The following is a 19,732-nucleotide window of genomic DNA, read 5'->3' on the forward strand; positions in this document are numbered from 1 at the left end:
CCTGTTACACTGACAAACAGGAAACTTCTAAATACAGTCCTGAGGCCTGGACAGTTCTGCTGGATTTAAGAATCACCTGGAAAGCATTTGCTTGTATACAAAAGAGTACAGGTTAGGCCACCAACAACCCTGAGCTTGCGGGAGTTTAAGGTAGTTTCCTTACTCCTTTTGCTGATCTGAAGCAGCTGTTATGACTTCCTGTAAAACAGAGTAAGCAGTCACAATATTCAGCCTGTGTATGGGGTGAAACAAAATTATTATTTTTAATAAACCACTACTGTAATGGGGTTTATGGCCTTTTTAATTAAGCTGCATCAAAGGACATCTGATCTGTGTCACAATGCCATCCCCTGAAATTCTAGAGTCCATTAATTGGTGTGAAAGACCTTTTGAATTCAAATGCCACTTACTTGCCAAGAAAGCACTTGGGAACAGTACTTAATTTTCTTCTCCTGTCTTTGATAAGGTTCACTTTCTTGCTCATCATCATTTGGTACAGCTTCTCTCCTTTCTCTGCAATCATGACATATGCATCCCTCTCCATTCCCAGTTTCAAACCTGGAATATAAAGCAGAAATTCCTTCAGATCTTTAACATCAAATAAAATGTTTGCTCAAAGTCAAAAGCTGAGGCCAAACAGCAAAAATGGTAGAATCACAAAAATTGATGGACTTATTTTCCATTTAAGGGGGAAATTAGGTAATTTTTTTAATCTGACTATAAAACTATCATTGGCAAGTTTAACACCACTGAGATGCAGCTTTTCTTCTCCATTTTAAAAAGTAGCTTTAAATTTTTGGTTATATCATATCACACTAAACAGAATGGTTTACAGAACATGAAGAAAGTCCAAAGCAAGATGAACATTGGTCAGGGCAATCCCAAGCACGAATACAGGCTGGGAGAATGGATTGAGAGCATCCCTGGAGACAAACACAGGTGCAGGTGGATGAAAAGCTGGACATGACCCAACCACATGCTCTGCCACACAGAAATCCTGCCGTGGGCTGGCTGATGCCCCAGTGTGGGCAGCAGGGGAGGGGGATTCTGCCCCTCTGCTCTGCTTTTGTGGGACCCCATCTGGAGTGCTGTGTTCAGTCTGAGGCCCTCAATATCAGAAGGAGCTGGAGCTGCTGGAGCCAGTCCAGAGGAGACCCTGGAGCTGCTCCAGGGCTGGAGCCCCTCTGCTCTGGAGCCAGGCTCAGAGAGCTGGGGGTGCTCACCTGGAGAGGAGAAGGCTCCAGGGAGAGCTCAGAGCCCTTCCAGGGCCCAAAGGGGCTCCAGGAGAGCTGGAGAGGGACTGGGGACAAGGCCTGGAGGGACAGGACACAGGGAATGGCTCCCAGTGCCAGAGGGCAGGGCTGGATGGGATATTGGGATGGAATTGTTCCCTCTGAGGGTGGGCAGGCCCTGGCACAGGGTGCCCAGAGGAGCTGTGGCTGCCCCAGCCCTGAAAGTGTCCAAGGCCAGGCTGGATGGGGCTTGGAGCAATCTCAGACAGAGGACTGTGTCCCTGCCCATGGCCTTAAATGGCCTTTAAGGTCGCTTCCAGTCCAAACCATTCTATGATTCTGTGATTCTCAGCCTTCTGAAACTGTTCTGAAACTGATTTCCTGTGGTAATTTCACTTGTGAACCTGAAAAAGCTTCAACCGTAAGACTTGTTGAAGGTATTTAAATGCTTGGAAGAGCAGGAGACTTTTTGAATGTTCTATTACTTGAAGCCAAAAATACAAAACCGCTGAAATCAATTTCACTTTTGTGAATAAATCAAAATTGGGCAGGCATATTATTTTCTCATCCTTTATTAATCAGTCCATTTAATAATACATTTAAACTAAAAATAGTCTTTGACAATCATATTATCCTGTAAATTAAATAAATACTGCATGTCTTAAAGAATGACTGATAACTGAATATAAAGATCATTTCATGTTCACTCTGTACAAGTCCCAAGTACATAGTTCATGCTAACTTGAAAACTGCTGCAGGCAGAGGGATGATCTCTGAAAATAGCACGTGTCTCTGTTATAACTATCCTCATAACTGGCATTTTCTGGCCCTCATCTCTTTAAATTTGCAAATTGCTTTAGGACAACAGCATTTGCAAAAGCTGTTTTGATGCTGTAGATGCTTTATGTCTTCTAGTCTGAACACACAGTTTTCTGGATATGTTACTCTGGAACTTGCAAACCTGGGCAACTCTGGAGTCCAAAAGAGATACAGATTTTAGACACCTCCAAGACTAGCTTGAGAACAGACAACCTGAAGTGGTACTGTACTTCCATGCCTAATTTTAGCAGAGATCAACATTAGGCAGAATTTAAGTGACCAATGTAAGGCTAGAGAAAAGGAGAACTGTGCATTTTTTGGGAAGAGAAGTTCATCCTAACTGGATGTAAATCCTGTTGTTTTCATGAATCAAGAGCCTTCTGAGACCTCAGAGCTCTTTCCTAGCTTTTGGGAAACATTAAGGACAGATTTTAATTCTGCCCATGAAGGAAAATGCACAACCTTTTCTCTTCCTCTCAAATATGTGTATGTGCATATACATTTGTCCTACAAATTCATTCAGTGCAGTACAAAATACATCATCCACTTACTCTCTCTCTGCTCCCTTTCCCTGATTATGGCATCCAGCCACTTCTGTTTATCTTCAGCAGTCTTGGCCATACAGACAAACCACTTGTTTTTGGCTGTGTTGTGAATCTTCCAGCCATTTGTCACAGTGTAGCCGTTACTGTGGTAATCTGCTGCAAAAGACCCAAACACAAAGCACACAGTGAGCAAGGAAGCTTGGTCCTTTAATCAAACCAGTGTAGGGCACTTCCAGTAAAACCATCTTCTTTGAAGACCTTGATTCCTGAGGTATTCCTCACTGATTGCCCATGGAACCAGCTGTACTTACCTGGAAGTAAGTACTGGAAAAAAACTCTGGAAGCTGTTCAAACTGACTGAATGCTTCAGTCCTAAGAGTGACACTTGCTGATTTCACCTCTGAAGAAGAACTAAAGTCTTTTAAATACAAGACCATCAGTGAAATAGTCTGTGATGTTTGTTCAGGTTATTTGTTCTGAGTTTTCTGGGGACACACTATCTTCCTGTACTGTAAGAATTTCTGTCCCCATGACATGGAAACTCTTTATGTGTCAACTGTTTAAAGGACATAATACTAATTCCTGACTTATTACAATAGGGGCAGCTGTGGTGTGGCCTTGATGGATGGAATCAGAAACACACCCGGTCTTCCTGCCTGTGTCAGGATACAAGAGTGACAACACAACTGCCATTCCTGTATTTTGCTCATGGCCACATTCCATGCTACTAATTTGAATACTAAGACTAGTATTTAGTGGCATTCTAAAGGAGAAGAAGGTCCAGAAATTCTGCTATTTTAGCTGTAATGGCTTACGATGTAAAAAACACAGGATGGAAAATTTTATTAAATTAGTTTGGGTTAGGACAAAAAACCAGACAAGCCTCTGGGAACACATACTTTTAATAAGGTCATTTCAGAAGGAAGGACTAGTGCCTGAAAGCATTTCTAGTCTTTCAACCATGTAAGTTGGTCCAATAATGAAGGCACTGCAAGTTCCATAGATTGCTTCTGATTTCACTAGAGGAGATGGACAAGTACTTTTTCAATACCTTCCAATACAAGATCTGAACTCACTGTGCTCTTAAAAGACAATATTTAGTCACTTACCTGTTCCATCTTCCACATTCTCTACTTCCATTACTTCTGTATTTATTCGGCCCCTGAATATATAAAGTGATCCGTTGATTGACTTTGTCCTTTTAGATGTTTTTTTCCCAGTAACTCTGCAATTAGAATGAAGACTGTTAGCAACACATAAGAAAACAGTCTAACATATACATGAATAAGTCAATCTGAGATATGACTATTGAAGGAGGATTCTGATATAGTGACCAGTGGTATTTGACCACACCTCTGCCGTTATATAATCGGAATCCTCATCAGATTTCCAAGATAGCTGTGTACCAGTGTTAGTACAGCAATAATGAGCTTGCTTTGCCAGATTATGTGAAGATGTGGGTGCCTTCAAGACTTACATTCTTGATGACTCAGTGAAATGCATGTCCATGAACAGCACATGGCCTCGGGATGACAACTGCAGCATCACCTGAGAGCATTACGTTTAACTCCTCTGTTCACCTAAATTTGTGATCAATCTGTGGTATGCACCAAGCTTCAAATACGAAATGAACTATGTAAAGAGGCCAGTGTCACATGGCCTGCCACGTGTGTTACACAGTGTTGTAGGGAAAATTCTGCCAGGGCAATTTTGCACCCAAGTTTACATCCTTATCCATAAGCTTTATAGTGTCTCTGTTGAATTCAGGAAAGCACTTTTCATTATTAGTTATGCTCTGATTTTTATGCCTAAAATAGGCTTAAAGCTATCCAAGTGACACCTGTTGTGCTTTACTATCCAAGAATAACCTTGCTAAGCCAAAATACAACTGGTCAAATGGTCATTAAGAGGTGGCAGGTGTCCAAATTCCAGTCAGTGAAGATTCTGCTGTGACAATTTGCCAGTACCTCGTAAGATTCAAAAAAATACTGCAGTAAAAATCAGCTGGGGAAAAAAAATTCTTGTCAGAGTGAAGTATTTATAATACTTATAATAAACTGAGGTGAGATGAGAATCACCAATTTTTTTCTGGACATTTTTTCTTTTACAACTACCTTTAGTGACAAGTACACATTTCGCGATGACCACATATTTACATCCAGTCAGACTGACAGGGACTGTGATCTTGGAGCTATTGGATCCTTTCCTAAAGACAACTCAAATCAAAAGAAAACTTGCCCTGGCAGCCCCAGGGAAACCCCTCAAATGTTCAGCCTATTTCCCTACATGAAACATACAGTTCCTGACATCAGGATTTAAACAGCAGTCTACGATCCTGCTAAAACCAAAACCAATACTCAGCCCTGAAAATCTACGTCATCAGTTTGCCAGTCTTCCCTAAGCTTCTGCAAAAGGAACTATTGCAGAGCTAAAGTCACAGACCTAATTCTGATCCTAAATACACCTTACACTGGGTTAGACAATCCTACTCCTAATTTACGTTATTGTGAAAACATAAGATGTCCAGATGGGAATGCTGCATTGTTGTCTACTTATCCAAGACTGAGCCCTGAATTCTGACTGCATTTTTGAATCAATAAATACTCCACTGATTTCTACAAGTTAGCATAACAAAATGAGATGAGAACTAAGTCATTTAATCTCAAACAGGAACAGACAGAGACAGTTTCTTAATGAGGTTTGGAGTTTTTTTAAGGAATGTCCCACTAACATGTCCGTTGTTTGAGAGCAGCTGGCCAAACTGACAGACCAACACAAAGGAAAAGACATTGATTTCCATTCTACACTGATGATAAATAGCAGTGAGACAGCAGAAATATCCAAAATTAAAGCAGCTCAGTGATCAAAATATATCTTGTACGTTAGGCAACTCCCAGCAGACTTAATGAAATATTATGTTTTTTAGTGGAAATCGGATCCTCAACATCCCATCAGTTCAAGTTACACTGTCAGACAAAGGTAAACAATATCAGTCCCCTGAGAAACCCAAGTGTTACTGCAGCCTCCTCCAAAATGAAGTCAAGCCACAGAGGAGCTTGGTAACGTCTCCTGTACAAAAAGAAAATTCTACTTAAAGGGCACTAGAACATTTTGTTTTCTAAATCTAGTATTCCAGGAAAACTGCCTAGACAGTGCTGGAGTTAGGCTAACCTCAACAACAAACAGGCCAGAAAAGCAGTTTCTAAGAGCTCTGAAGAAGCAAAAGATTAGTATCAAATTAACTGGAGGATTTTTAAGGAAAAGTTTTTGTTAGAAAACATATTTGTGAACTCGGTCTCATACAGAATTTTGCACTTTGGTAAATCTGATAAAGAGTCCAAGTGAAGTGTTTCCTCTCCCTTGTGCCATTTCAGAGTCAGAATGCTTCAGGCAGATAACATTTTAAGTATTTTAGATTTAATGGTGTAATTTTTTTTTAAATTTAAACATTTTTATCTCATCTAATTTTGAATGTAGATGTCACCTAATAATTTGTATTTAGGTTGTACAGATTTGGCATAATACACACAAAAACCTCTGAACATTACTGACGTTAGCTCACACCTTTCACAGCTTAGTGGTTCCAAAATTTCTGTTGTTTTCCTGAGGGAAAAAAAAAAGTAAGAAAAAGAAAAAAAAAAAAAAAAAAAAGGATAAAAAGACACAAATTTTAAGAAATGAGATTTTTCTTTGGAGACAACACTGGTTTTACAGAATTTCTAATTTGGTTGGCTGTTCTATTTGGCCATCACCAGTAAGGACGTACAACTTGAAGCAGGGGGATTGTATTACAGAGAAGGTAAGAAGAGGAGAAAAGAGTGCAGAGAATGCGTTGTAAATTCAGAATGAGACTGGTATTGTGAAGGTGAAAAGCTCAGGAACTGAAATACTCTATAACTGCTGCAGAAGCAAGTTGTCTTCTACTCTGCCAATGTTATTTTAATTGCAAGCAGCAGGTGTTAATAATACTTTAGGTTTCTTAGGTGGGATGTTGCAAAAAAATTCCTAGGGTAAGAAAGGAAAACAACAAACAGAGCACATGGGCTGTAAACACTAACAGCAACAGCCAAATCTTCATCTCTTTCCCACTCCCCTCGGCCCTGCATCTATTTTATGTTTGCTTAGTCTTCCACTTTCCCCTATCTTGGCTTTTTATCATTTTTCACATCACCCTCTTATGCTTAGCATAACTTCACAATGCAAATTGGCATCTTCACGTAATTCCTGGAGACGCAGCTGCCCTCAGAAGCTTTTTGTCTGTAAGTACTCTCAGCTTTTGCTGCACTGTTTTAACTCCTCTTTGGACTGCACACTTCTTAGAGGGGCACAGTGATACTGCCTGGACTATTTATCCTACCACATAGTGACTTCTCTCTCCTATTGCCTAAGTGACAAAAATAGTCAAGAACAAAGGAAACTTCCACCTGTGACTCAGCCCTACAGAGCAACAGAGAATACAGTGAATGATCAGTAACTGACCACAGCTTCCACCTAGGAATCTTCTGAATGGTAAAACTGAAAGTACAGAGGGACTCACCTTGATTTCCTCTTGCAATAGACCAGGAGATTATCAAATAGAAAGAACATTCTCTCCTGGATGTTTCCTGCTGAGATTTTTAGTAAAGTCCCTTGCAGCAAGAGCTGTGTACAAATATCTGTAAGATTTGACCCCTAAAACATAAAAAAGAGAGATTAATTTTCCTTTTTGAGTGCACAATGAAGGTCTTTTACTAACATGCTCTTACTTTATCTGCCATTAAACTGTGAAATAACTGATGCAGTCATAAGGATTTCACCCAGATCTATTTGCCTTTCAGGTGAGATCTGCCCATTTAAGATGTCTGTTCCACTCTAGCTCTAACACCTTCCCTTCTTTCATAATCCACTTGTTCTGCTACAATTTATCAGCAGCCTGCATATACAAAATAAGCTCTAAATTCTAAATTCCTCAGTGATGCTGCCCACCCCTTCAAGAGTGTTTACACGTCACAAAAGAAACAGAAATAAATCCCTATAAAGTGTGAGTCATTAAACTGTGCATGAACTGCCTCCAGGGAGCTTGGTGGTCCTGCAGCCTACCTCCCATCCTTCAATGTGCGACTGCAACTGTTCAAGGGCTTCCAGTTTCTCCATCTGTCTCTTGGTCTCGTTGATATTTGTACAGACTGTCTTCATTGCCTGAAGTGCGTTCTGGACAGCTGGGTGATCAGGATGCTTAGAGGGAGTCCTCTTAGCTAATTCCTTTAAAAAAAAAGAGAGAAGCATGGAAACCGAGTAGTGGTTCATGGAAAGGTATGAGCATTAGCAAGCAATCCTGCAGGAAAATGCTAGAACCATTGCAAATTACAGAGAATTTGGGGACATTTTACTGCAGGTGCTGTCCTCTATTCTTCATCTGTACAATGTTAATATGAATGTTGTTAAATAAATGAGGCAATTGCTCATGTTAAATATGCTACACTAAGAGAGCTCAAGCCAAGTATGTTTTGCTGTGTCAGATGTGTTTACTTTGTATTTTTAGAAGGATGTGGCATGTGTCCTGACATAGAAACAAACATCTCTGCTCTGAAGGAGTCTGTAAGAGTGTTTGCTTCACTTGTGTCAAAGCACAACAGCCCAGTTAAGCCTCGTCCACTAAAAAACAGCAGAGGCAAAGCTCAGAACCTGACAATATGAATGAGTATGGCAAAAAGGGCAACCACTGTCAACTCACAATTAATCATTATTTTAGACCAATAGTATTTCATAGTTAGCCAGAATTGAATAAGAACACATTAAGGAAATCTAAAATATGGCTGGTAATTTTACCTTGATACATAATACGGTGTTGAAAACTGAAATACTTAACTTTTTCACTATCTTTTGTATCATTATGTTATTTGGTTGTTTAAAGGTGCTGTGCTGCTGAATCTCATGATTCTGCAAGAGACACAAGAATATGTTTGGATACAGCCAGAGAGACTGCCCAGCACTGTGATGTGAATGGAGCTAGATTGCTTCCATCCACCTGTGACTTACAGAGTAACAGATGCACAGGAAAAGGAGTCTCACTGCTACAAATGTCAGTTGACATCAAAAAGAAATTCCCTGTGGAAGTCTTTACTCTACTTTTGCTGAAAGTGGGGCCAAGAAAAGTAAATGTTCAAAAAGTAAAGGCAGGAGCCAGGTGTTATGTTTTGGTGACTATGCTGGTGGCTAGCCTCTGCTCCCTGATTGCAACACAGACGACTCTCACTAAAAATCAGTGAAGCTCTGCAGCTCCAGTGCCACCCATACTGCACTGGAAACAGGTATGTACACACTAGCACTGTCTAAACATCCCATTCAGAAATATCCCAAAATACAGAGAAAGACCTCTTCATTCCCAGCACACCCTGCTGCAACAAACAGCATCTTCTGCTCTCCCGTCCCAGCCCAGCAGCAGGAGGAGGCTGGGAACGGCAGCGAGGGCTCTGGCTGGGACTGGCACCCACCCCCTCCACTGCCCTGGCTGAAACCATCCAAGGCAAAGCTGTGCTGCCCTGACACTGCCATTTCCCAAATTGGCACTTCAGAAACACAGGGAGAGAGCTCTGGGTACTTCTTTATTTTAGTGACACATTTATGATGTGTAAACTCTATGAGCATTTGACAGCCCAGATGGCAATCCCTGGGTATGCCCTGTGCTCCACAAAGCCCACAGACACAGCTGTCTGGGATTGCTATCTCCTTGCAACTTGTGCACTAACAGGGCCAGGAAATGAGGCTGCTGCCACTTCTACTTCTTGCCAAGAGTTTCTTAAAATAATTCATAAAACACTTATCTTTCTTTTTTTTTTTAAAGAAGTCTCTGACATCCTTCCCCGTGTCCTCCCTTGCCACACAATACTGACTGTGTACTTCAAACTGACAGCAAATACACTTTGCAGCTTTTATTTGGGAAATTCATTCCTCCTGTCTTTATTCCCCTGAGGACACTCAGACATGGCCTAACATGGTGTTCATCCATGGGATGCTGACCCTGTGCTGCCAGGCTGCCCTGCACCTCAGCCCCGGGCACGCACCGGCCACGGCTTCAGAGCTGTGGCCCTCGCTGGCCTACCGAGCAACACACCTTTACAGAGATAACAAAACACAGCGTACTCCTTTGTTTATCAGCTCAAAAAGTTGTGTTAATCAACAGTTCATCTCCAAATGTGCTTGGAAAAAAAATAAAAAATAAAAAGGCAAAAAAAGCCCAAACCACCTTTGTGTAAACTTATGTTCCTGGGAGTTTTATATTTGTATTTTACAGTTTGTAATATTTGCCTGTACAAAATTCATTTTCCACTAAAATTAACCAGAAAATAAATGTTACATCAGACTTCTTCTGTGTACCTGCAAATCACAGTAGTTTTTTTATTCTGCATATTTTTAAAATTTGTAATTTATGTCAATGTCTCTGCAGGGTAAACACTTGACAAGCAATGGCAGATCAGATGAAACAGGTTAGCTTCAATATGCCACCGAACCTACAACATATGCTAATTTAAAATGCAATAAAAACATGTTTCTGGTTTTATAAATATCAGCAAGTATTTGTGATTAGACATATGTGTGGAAGACAAAAGCATGATTTATAAATTGGTAGTGCTCCTTACAGCTCTTTAGGGAATAGATAATTTTTAATATTATGCTACATAAAAGTTGGACTTCAACTACACAGTGTCATGAATCTAAGAACAACACAACTTTTCTTGGAGGAGGGAAGGGGGGAAGAAAAAGCCAATCCCCCAAAGATAAATATATTCACAATTATGGCCAAATAGAAGGTCCTGTTTCTTGAATAGCTACAAGAGGAATGGAGAGAATAGGGAGACAATAAGGTAAGCTTCCTTCATCCTGTTCTTATGCACACCAGTGGTTTCCCACATTCCCGTTTCCAAGAGCAGGCAGGGATTGATGAAGGCCTGCGTGTGCCTGGCCTTCCTTCCCGGGGGTTTGGGACTCTGGTGACTGCTCCCTGCATTCAGGTTTCCCTGCCCCTCCCAGGGCCAGTGACTCTTCCCCACATGAAGCAATACATAATTACTGTCCTAATCGCCCTTGGAGCTGTGTACCCTCAGATGTTTTTTAAGGATCAGAGGTGGAATGTGCATTTCTGGCTGAAGTCTGAGCAAACCCTTAACAGAGCAGACCTCAGGCAAGGCCCAAGCCCTGCGGGCTCTCAGGAGCAGGGTGAGGCTCTCATGTGCTGCACATTCCTCCAGTGCCAGAGGAAGGAGACAGAAGTGACCATGCCTAATCCCCACACGATGCTCTGATTAACTCATGATCACCAATGCCCCAGGGTTTGCTTCCTGCTGACATAAACTTTCTTTATTAAGAGGAAAAGACTATTTTTGTTGAGAGACTGGTTTACAGGACAGCAGTAGGGTTGTGGCTGTTTAATAGAGTGCCACAATCAGCACAGCGAGACAGAGCTGCCTTGGCCCAAGCCCAGGGCTGGAATCATCTGCTCCCGAGCTCTCCAGCCCATGCTGGCTCCAGCAGCTCGCACGGCTGATGCCCTCTGGGTGTCCCTTTACCCCTGCTACCTTCCTCCTTCCCAAACACCAATGCCTATCACAGCCAACAGTTTTGTTTTGCTTGAGCCTAGTCCATGCCCCTTTCCCAGTTGAAAGGAACTAATTTACTGACTACAAATACTATACTAATTTTCTTGCATGCTGTCTGAGACAGACAAGAACTGCCCTGGGGCAAAAAATATTAATATTGTTACTTAAACTGGATCAGCACTTGGAGATACTCTAGTGTATTATTCCTAATTAAGTAACCCAAATCAACTCCATGCCAGATGCTATTTGTTCTGAACACATACACACATAGATATATATGTTATTAATAAAGAGTAGTTACAGTATTTAAAGTATGTGCCTTACCCTACTACTTCAGTTTGCTTTCAAACACAAACAAGTCTGAATTACCTTGTGCATACTAGCCTTATCAAACCCACCCACTCGGCTGCACTAAATACTTACATTAGACAAGGTCATATCAAAGTTACAAGATAATCTGGATGTACACAAACTCTTGCTAAAAACAAAGTAAAAGAGGAAGGTAGGCTAGCTTTGGTCTAGGACTTTTCTCATCAGCTGGCATACAATAGTAATTGTTTGCCCTGGGAATAAGATAAAGTAAGATCCAATCCCCATGAATACAAAAGAGCTATTTCAGGAGCCATAACTGAAGTTCAGTAGCAAAGAGAGAGAAAACACTTAATTTGAGGGTTGTGCTATTTTTATATCTATCTGGTTTTTTCCTTGCTTGGAGCGCTCCATTTTCCTGGTCAGCACGAACAGAATCCGTCTGTGTTTTCCCTTAACTGTTCGTATGTCTGAGACCTTTGTATCCACTCTGGTAATTGCATGCTAGCAACTATCAAATAAGTCTTGAATGGGACACAATTTATTTGCTATGAATTCACCACCTTTGAGAATCAGAATCAACCACACTTGATAATGGTCACTGGTATTTTCTGAGCTGAACAACTTCTAGTTATGGTATTATCTCACTGACTAAAGCAGATATGTTGCCTAATGAAAACCTAATTCCTCTCTACTTTTTCTTAAAACTTTTATTTCCTGACCAGGAAGTTTCAACTAGTGAAGAGTGTGTGATCTTTATCAGCCTGTATACAAGAAGAAATCCGTGTCAAAATGGAATGCAGCCCCAGGAGATGCCCAGGAGTCACAGCCCGTCCCTGCAAGGCTGTTTGTTCCACAGGTACATGTGGGTCTGGGTCAGCTGTCCCAGAGCCAAGGGTAGCCACAGGGAGGACAAATTCATCCCTACCCCACTGTGGTTGGAAAGCAAGAAACTGTGGTTTCAGTCTTCATCTTGGTGGTATTGGCTTTGGCTTTCAAAGAAAGGATATTTGGTCCCCAGAAGTTTTGACATACATTGACCAGAGAATTCCTACTTTTTTCCAAAACTCATAAAGGGACCTTTCTTTCAAAATATGAGGGAAAGCCTTTGTATTTTTTTAAAATTACTTTTCTTTTAGTAAACACAGTGTGACTCTGGCTGAAGAAGAGACTGACATCAGGGAAGATTGACAGCTGTCAGCCACAGAGTATCTACGAGGCCACTGGGGGATGCAAGCTCTCCCAGAAACTGCTTTCTCCTTTTCCCTCTCCTTGTCCCCACCAGGCAGGTGACCCAGCCCTGACCAGAAAGGATGAGAGGCAAGTGAGCTGTTTTCAGGTCTTTTATGCTTTATCTTCTATGGTAAGAATACTAGCAAGGGAGCCAATTAGTGCCAGATACCATAATCATTTCTGGATTGACACTTGCCCATTGGGAACTCACCTGAGACAGCCAAAGAGTTTTCAAAACAGCTGCCAAACAGCTGACAGAAGATACAGGACTTTGATCATTACTGACCTGATCACCATGAAACTAAAGACCTTGTAATGAAAAACATATCCCTTTAGAGTCCCCAGAACCATCCAGTCCCTCAGAACACTGGCACAATTCTAGCTGAACACATCTTTACAGGAAGTGGCTAAAACAGTCCACACGACCCTTAATAAACATCTGAAGAGCACTGAAGTCAAAAGGCTTTGGTTAGTCAGTAAGTCACCCTGTCTGCTCTACCCAGACTACAACAGGATTTAGCAGCCTGCCAGCAAAGATCCAGCAGCCAGCCTTCAGAGAACATCCAGCCTTCAGAAGTGTAAATCAGGAAAGCAATAGTGGCAACAAAAGTCAGGGCTAAAAAAAAGATGCAGAATCATTCCAAGAATAAATCAACCATCTGGAGAAATACTTTCTCTGGTTTACCTTTAGCAGAAGAGGATATTTGCAAATTCTCTGAATTGGAGTCAGCAGATAACCCTCTAGTGGAATGTCTGTTGTCTTTCTGCCTCCCAAAAGCATGCAACCCTATAATCAAAAAAAGAAACAAATGTTACCTCAGACAAAAAGCTTTCAGATGATTTTTGACATGATTCTGTATTTTTAAACATGAGTTATGGTGAGAAAGCACTTCACCACACCTAAGGTACAGGAAATGGCACTTCATTCACCACTGACATGCAGCCATCGAGTCTGAAAAGTTCTGCAGGCATCAGCAGAAGAAAACTGGCTGTGGATAAATTTGCTGTGCAGAAAGGTATCTTCTCAGAGAAATACTACACAGCTGATGACTCAAAAACCATCCTAACAATACAATGGCAAACAGCAAACCTAAATGGACTATTACTTAAAATAATCCAATTTACCCCCACAACAGATACAACCTGTTGTCTTTGTTCACTATGTAAAATTGTATACTGCTGGTCCAGAAAATTCTTGAAGGCTAAAATAAAGCCAGCTAACTAGTAATCATGTAATTAACTTTAGTCCAATTCTTATGTCTGAATTGACCTGTAATTGAAACAAATGAGTCATCTGCAAACATCCACCAATTCTCTGGCAAAACATTATGCCTGAGCACAGCTGGAAAAACAGCTGTGCTCAGGCACATTGGCTGGCTAACCAGCACACATGGAACTTCCCAACAGACTATGGAAATTAATTTCTCAGGATTGATACAGAAAGGGAGTTTAAGAACAGAGTATGACACTGGGGGAAAAAAACCTTATAGTCCTTGATCTATCCTTAATTTGTAACAATAATCTGTGATCTTTATGACAAATCAATACCGCCCTACTGTTTATTTTACACATTTTCCTGATGATTTTACTATTGGCTGCTGCCAGAGACAGGTAATAGATTCAGGTGGACTTCAAGTCTATTTCAGATAAACTAGTCCACATTCCTATGGTCAACCATGAATATGGACTTTGCTCCAAAAGTCACACCAGTTCCAACCTGTCCTGTCCACACAGAAGTTTAACTTTAAATGCAGTTCAGCCAAGAAGTGCCTGCTTTGGGGCATAAGCAGTAATGTTTTCCACTGTGAAATACATGCAGTGGCTTAGACCCACTCAAAAATTTAGTGAGTTTTTTGGCTGTAGCCCTACAATTCTTCAAGGAATGTTCAAAGACATCATATATAAAATCTCATTAGTCCTAACTGGCATTTTTACAGACATTTGTCTGTAAAATAACCTGTCCCCAGGCTATTCTAGATCTGTGGCACTGACTACCCAGCTCACAATGCTCCCTGTCCAATTTCCAAGTCTCAAGTGATTCAGTCCTTCCCATCTCCTCTTTCAGCCCTCTCTATAGCTCTGAGCTTAAATCTGCCCTTTAACACTTAGTGACTTTTCAAACACACTCCCACATTCTATGTTTCAGCAGCTGTAAGGGGGCAATCAGGCCAAATCTATTCTCACAAGTAAAGCTTTGTACTATAGTGCTGCCTTTTTTGCACAGTAGCATTGTAGCACTGCTTTGGAAGGCAGAGGAGAAGGGAAGGGAGGCCTGGAAGAAACTACAGCACCACAGCCAAGTAGACACATCAGTGCTGCCCTTCTTCCCATATTTACTACCATTTTATAGTCTCTTGGATTCAGGTGCTGCAGCAAACCACAGCAATCAGTATGACATATTTATTGGCACTCATAATCAGTTTGCCAGCTGGTGTCTCTAACACAACAGAAAACTTTGTCAATCCAGTGGAAGTAGAGAACCTTCTGAAGGCTGGGAAGGACAGTGCTTGCATGCACCCTCTCTCCTCCTTCTCATTGGTTTCCCTCACCAGAAGCACCCAAAAAACCCTCATGAACAAGGTAAGGGTCATTTAGTAATTCAAAGTAAAGAGAAATTTGATAAGGTTTGATAAGGTTCATTAAAACTCAGATGTGACAAAGAGACTCTGCCTATGCAACAGCACAAGGGTAGGCTCTCTCTGAGGCCTGTATCTTGCAGCTAAAGGAATGCTCTGGCCCTGCTTGGGACTGATGTTTACATGGAAGTTTTCTTTTGCTTTACTACGTTGGGAAAGAATAGACCTTTCACAGCAAGGGAAAAAAAAATTTAAAAAAAAGAGCAGAAAGAAAAGCAAGTCCTTTGCAAGGAAGACAGCCTTCACTTCGTAGAACTTAACAGGAAAAGAGCTGATGTGACAAATTATTCCCTCACCTACATAATGGCTATGAAAATAAGACATTCAAAAATCAAGCAGAATTGGGGTGAAAGTAAGGAGGAGAAACAACCAAGAAAAAAAAAGACAAGTAAGGAATGCAGGGTAAAAGGCAGTGCCCCCTGACTGTTTCTCATCCCAGCCCAGCCTCTAGGATGGGTTTTGAAGGCTGTATATCCACACTCCCTCCTTGGATGGGAGTTAGGTTAATTTTGATTTAAGCAGCAATGACACACTCAAAATAATTCATCCAGATAAATTTCTTGCCCACAGCTGGACTCATGGAGAAAGGGGTGTCAGAAGCTGGTCACATTTTTCTGATGAGCCTGTAAATGGTGAGTTGATCAGAGAACTGAGCAGGGAACCAAATCCAATGGGAACTAGCTTCAGTCCTGCTGCTGATTTATTGCATTACTCCTTTCATCATCTGTGCTTTTTTTTTAATGTTGATTCTTAAAAAAAAAAATTCCTGGTTTCCACTGCCATCACCTGTGCTGGTAGTGCTCAGTTCTGTGCCTCAGCTCATCAGTGATTTCAGTACCCCTCCAACCTGAGTGCTCCATACCTGCAATGGGTAATACCTGCAAAATGCCCAGCATTCCTGGGATTCCAGAGAGTTACTAGGAGCACAGGGCAAAGTCAGATCATTCAGTCAAGAGTGCTAGAGAAGGTGCTTACCAGAAGGAATGTTCTCACTGTCGGGATCTTGTTCAATTCCATCAGCAGTCTGAGTGCTTTCTCGTGGTTACTACAGTACTCCTGGTACACAAAGAATTTGTCTTTCTGCAAGGAAAAACAAAGTAACTTATTGACTCAGACACCACTAGAGAGATTATTTTGCCACAGTCTGTTACCAAATTCTTTACATAGAGAGGTGGACTCCAAGTGGCATTAGCATTGGAGTTTTCATGAAGTGTGTGACACTCATCCAATGTGAATAATGTATACAGGTATTCACTAATTCCTGACTTACTCTGTTTTAAGTTAACAGAGATTTTCCTGAGCACTAAGACTTTCAGCACTTTTCTTCGTAATGCTTCACTGAGATCATAGGAATTCTTTCTTGAAAGGAGGGATTTTGCTATCTTGAGAAAACTTGCATGTGTGTCAAGATATTCCATGAAAGTAGCCAGGAGCAAAACAAAGCCAGGAGCAAGGGGGCTGACCATTACTGCAGGAGGATGTATGTTTGGACATATATCTATTTATTCTTCAGAAGAAAGAATTAAGAATAAACAGATGTATGTCCAAACATAAGAACAATGGTACAAAGCAAATAAAGGCACAGTCACAAAGAGTACGGTACAAAGAGCTGGAATGCAGATGTTCAGGACTTTTATCCTTCATCGGCAGCAGTTCACGTTGCTACTGAGGTGCAATATTGGGAAGCTGCAAAGAAACAAAAGCTTCTGACCACCAGATGCAGCAAAAGGCAAGCCTGTGACCACAGCACAGTAGGGGAAAAAAGGCAACAGGATTGTTGTCAACCATAAAAACAAGAGAATTACAGAGTAAAACAGATAGAGAAGTTTTTCCCACATTTTCTCCTCTCACCTCTCCTCAACTCCCTGGATGCATACAAGCACCATGCTTGAAACTAAAACCAGCAGCCATTAACACAAGATCATCCGTTACATCAGTGCATACAAAATGTCACTGCTCAGGTTTCTGACTGCAGCTTTGGAGCTTGGGAGGGTGTATTTAGATCACAGCAAAATCCTTTTGTTAAAGCTCAAGACAGTGCAATAATTATACACACACCAGAGTGCTTTCCTCAAATCTTTCCCAGCTATACCCCATGCTGGCGACCCACAAATATGAGAACTATGCTTAAAATTATTCAGTGTCTGAAGTGTTTCATTTCCTCTCTGGGTGATACTCAGTCCTGGGCTCTCCCATAGCCTGGTGAGGAAATTATCAGTTACGTAATTACAGACGTTAGCCCAGGAATTCTGAACCTGCAGTTGCTCTAGGTTAAAAGTGCAATTATGGTCAGAGATGTGACCAGATAAAAAAGGCACTTTCTTACTCAGCAAATCTGCTGGATACACAGCTAGACCTTCTGTTTTGGTAACAGAAGTAAGTCTGTACTGTTCTCAGTTTGGTTAGTCTTTAACCAACAGTTTATTCTCCAAATAAGTTATTTTGGATCCATTAGTATGGCCCACAAATCAGTGCAAATTTAAAACAGTTTTGACTAGAAAAAAGTAAATAAGATATTTGGAAAACTGCAACATTTTATTTGGACATATTTTTAAGAAGGCATGGCATTTTCTTGTTTCAAAGCAGGCTGAAACCAATGTTTTCAACATCAAAAACCTAAACAGAACACACAATTCTCAACAAAACTATATCCCTGATGACTTAGACAGTAAAATTGATCACTCATGCAACACTGCTCCAAAAAATGAGCATAACACACATTTCCCTAGAACAAGTTTCTAGCTATTACATCCCCAAATCTCTAGCAATATGGCAATATCAGAAACAAAGGCTCTGACAATTCTTTGCCCTTCTGCTCCACACACAATCACACCCTTTCCTGCCCTGCAAAAGTGAGCCTGTGCTCAGAGGTGTGGTCACTCCACAGTCAGTGCAGGTCTTCTCTCTGACACTCAAGACAAGTCCCACATGCTGTTTTTGTTTAAGGCTGTACACTGGATTTGGAATGAATATTCACCGATGTTCTTTACCATCTCTTACAGTCACACTGAATCCCTGCTCCAGAATAAACTCTGGCATCTACCATCAGACAATGAACTCCTGATCACCCGACCACATGGAGTACAGTAGGGCAGACAACGTCTGTCTTCTGAAGGAAAACAATTTTTCACACCTGAATACCAGAGTAAGCACATCTCATTATCTCTTAAAATACTTCAAAAAGACAATGTGCATTAATTTCTTTTTTGGAATTCTTGCAAAATCTGCTTGCTTGCTTTAGGTGTTACTCAAGACTTGAATCCTTATGAACTAGAGGTCCTTGGGACAATATTGGGCCCATAACTACCATCCCTTGATGTATTCAAAAAAGGTGTCAGTGTGGCACTTCAACCAATGGTTTAATGGTGAACATGGTGGTGGTGCTGGGTTGATGTGAGACTTGATGGTCCTCAAGGTCTTTTCCAACCTTGATGATTCCATGATTCTATAAAAGCAGTGTTCTGCTTCTGAAGGCTGGTGGACCATTGCCGAGCAAGGCTCTTCTAGGCCAAGACAGACCAGGAGGAGTCAGGTCCACGTAGACTAGCGGACATTAAGGATACACAGATCTCATAAAGAGGATCCAAGCACTGCAGTCCGATGGAACTCCATCAGATGGTGAAGCTGGGAATTGCCACAAGGATATACAATACACAGAAATTTGGAGAAAACATGCTCCACTAAAAAAATGCAGTGTCTGGATAAAACAGTGCTTTAAGAATTCTCAAGTTATTCACCAAATTTTTAAGTTTTTAAAACTCTGAGTTTCTAAAGAAAAGCACCTGTGCTAACATCTGGCTGCTGACAAGTACTGGATTCATAATCAGGACCAGGAATGACCCTGCCAGGTAATCACAACAGCAGATACACCAGTACATTCAAGATTCAGAGGCCTTATGCCACTTCCTCACTGCAAGCTCCCCACAGGACTCACTGTGATTTGATGATAATGAAAAGGCAACACTGAGGGTGTTCCAGCACTACTTCTAAGCATATTTCATCAACAGAACCCTGCCCAAAGAAATGTTGCCCACTGTTTCCCTGGGTGAAATGGCGAGAGCGTGTGCTGATGAAAGCTCCCCAGCCCCGCCGGGGCCCGCAGCGAGTGGCTGCTGCCACCCATGACCCTGGTGTGCTGCAGGGCTGCTGAGCAGGGACACATCACACACCCCTGCCTGCAGCACCAGGCAAGCACCTGTAGTTGTTCTGTTTCTGAGGCACTTTACATTGTGCTGCTTTTTTGATGGGTGGGAAAAAAAGGAAAAAAAAATCAACAGAAAAGGAAAGAGTTTCTAAAAATACATTGTTGTTTAGCTCAGTTTGATGCGATGTCCATTATTCTAACCTCATTCACAAGTTTTTTCCCACCCTACCCACAACTT

At 41.4% G+C, this 19,732-nt stretch overlaps 1 protein-coding gene across 3 annotated transcripts in view; it reads right to left on the reverse strand.

Moving 5' to 3' along the window:
• The window catches only part of PREX1 (phosphatidylinositol-3,4,5-trisphosphate dependent Rac exchange factor 1), a 123,626-nt gene that overhangs the window by 45,846 nt on the left and 58,048 nt on the right, over positions 1-19,732 (reverse strand). For 2 of the 3 annotated variants that reach the window (XM_058850525.1, XM_058850524.1), the window contains exons 4-10: positions 16,326-16,430; positions 13,400-13,501; positions 7,676-7,837; positions 7,134-7,267; positions 3,706-3,821; positions 2,603-2,752; positions 411-558 (exon numbers count right to left, since the gene is read on the reverse strand). In XM_058850525.1, the coding sequence (XP_058706508.1) occupies positions 411-558; positions 2,603-2,752; positions 3,706-3,821; positions 7,134-7,267; positions 7,676-7,837; positions 13,400-13,501; positions 16,326-16,430 (917 nt within the window). The remainder of the gene's footprint in view (positions 1-410; positions 559-2,602; positions 2,753-3,705; positions 3,822-7,133; positions 7,268-7,675; positions 7,838-13,399; positions 13,502-16,325; positions 16,431-19,732) is intronic. The other variant, XM_058850526.1, reaches the window with a different exon arrangement.

The sequence above is a fragment of the Poecile atricapillus genome, chromosome 15, assembly GCF_030490865.1.
Source record: "Poecile atricapillus isolate bPoeAtr1 chromosome 15, bPoeAtr1.hap1, whole genome shotgun sequence".
Classification (NCBI taxonomy): Eukaryota; Metazoa; Chordata; class Aves; order Passeriformes; family Paridae; genus Poecile; species Poecile atricapillus.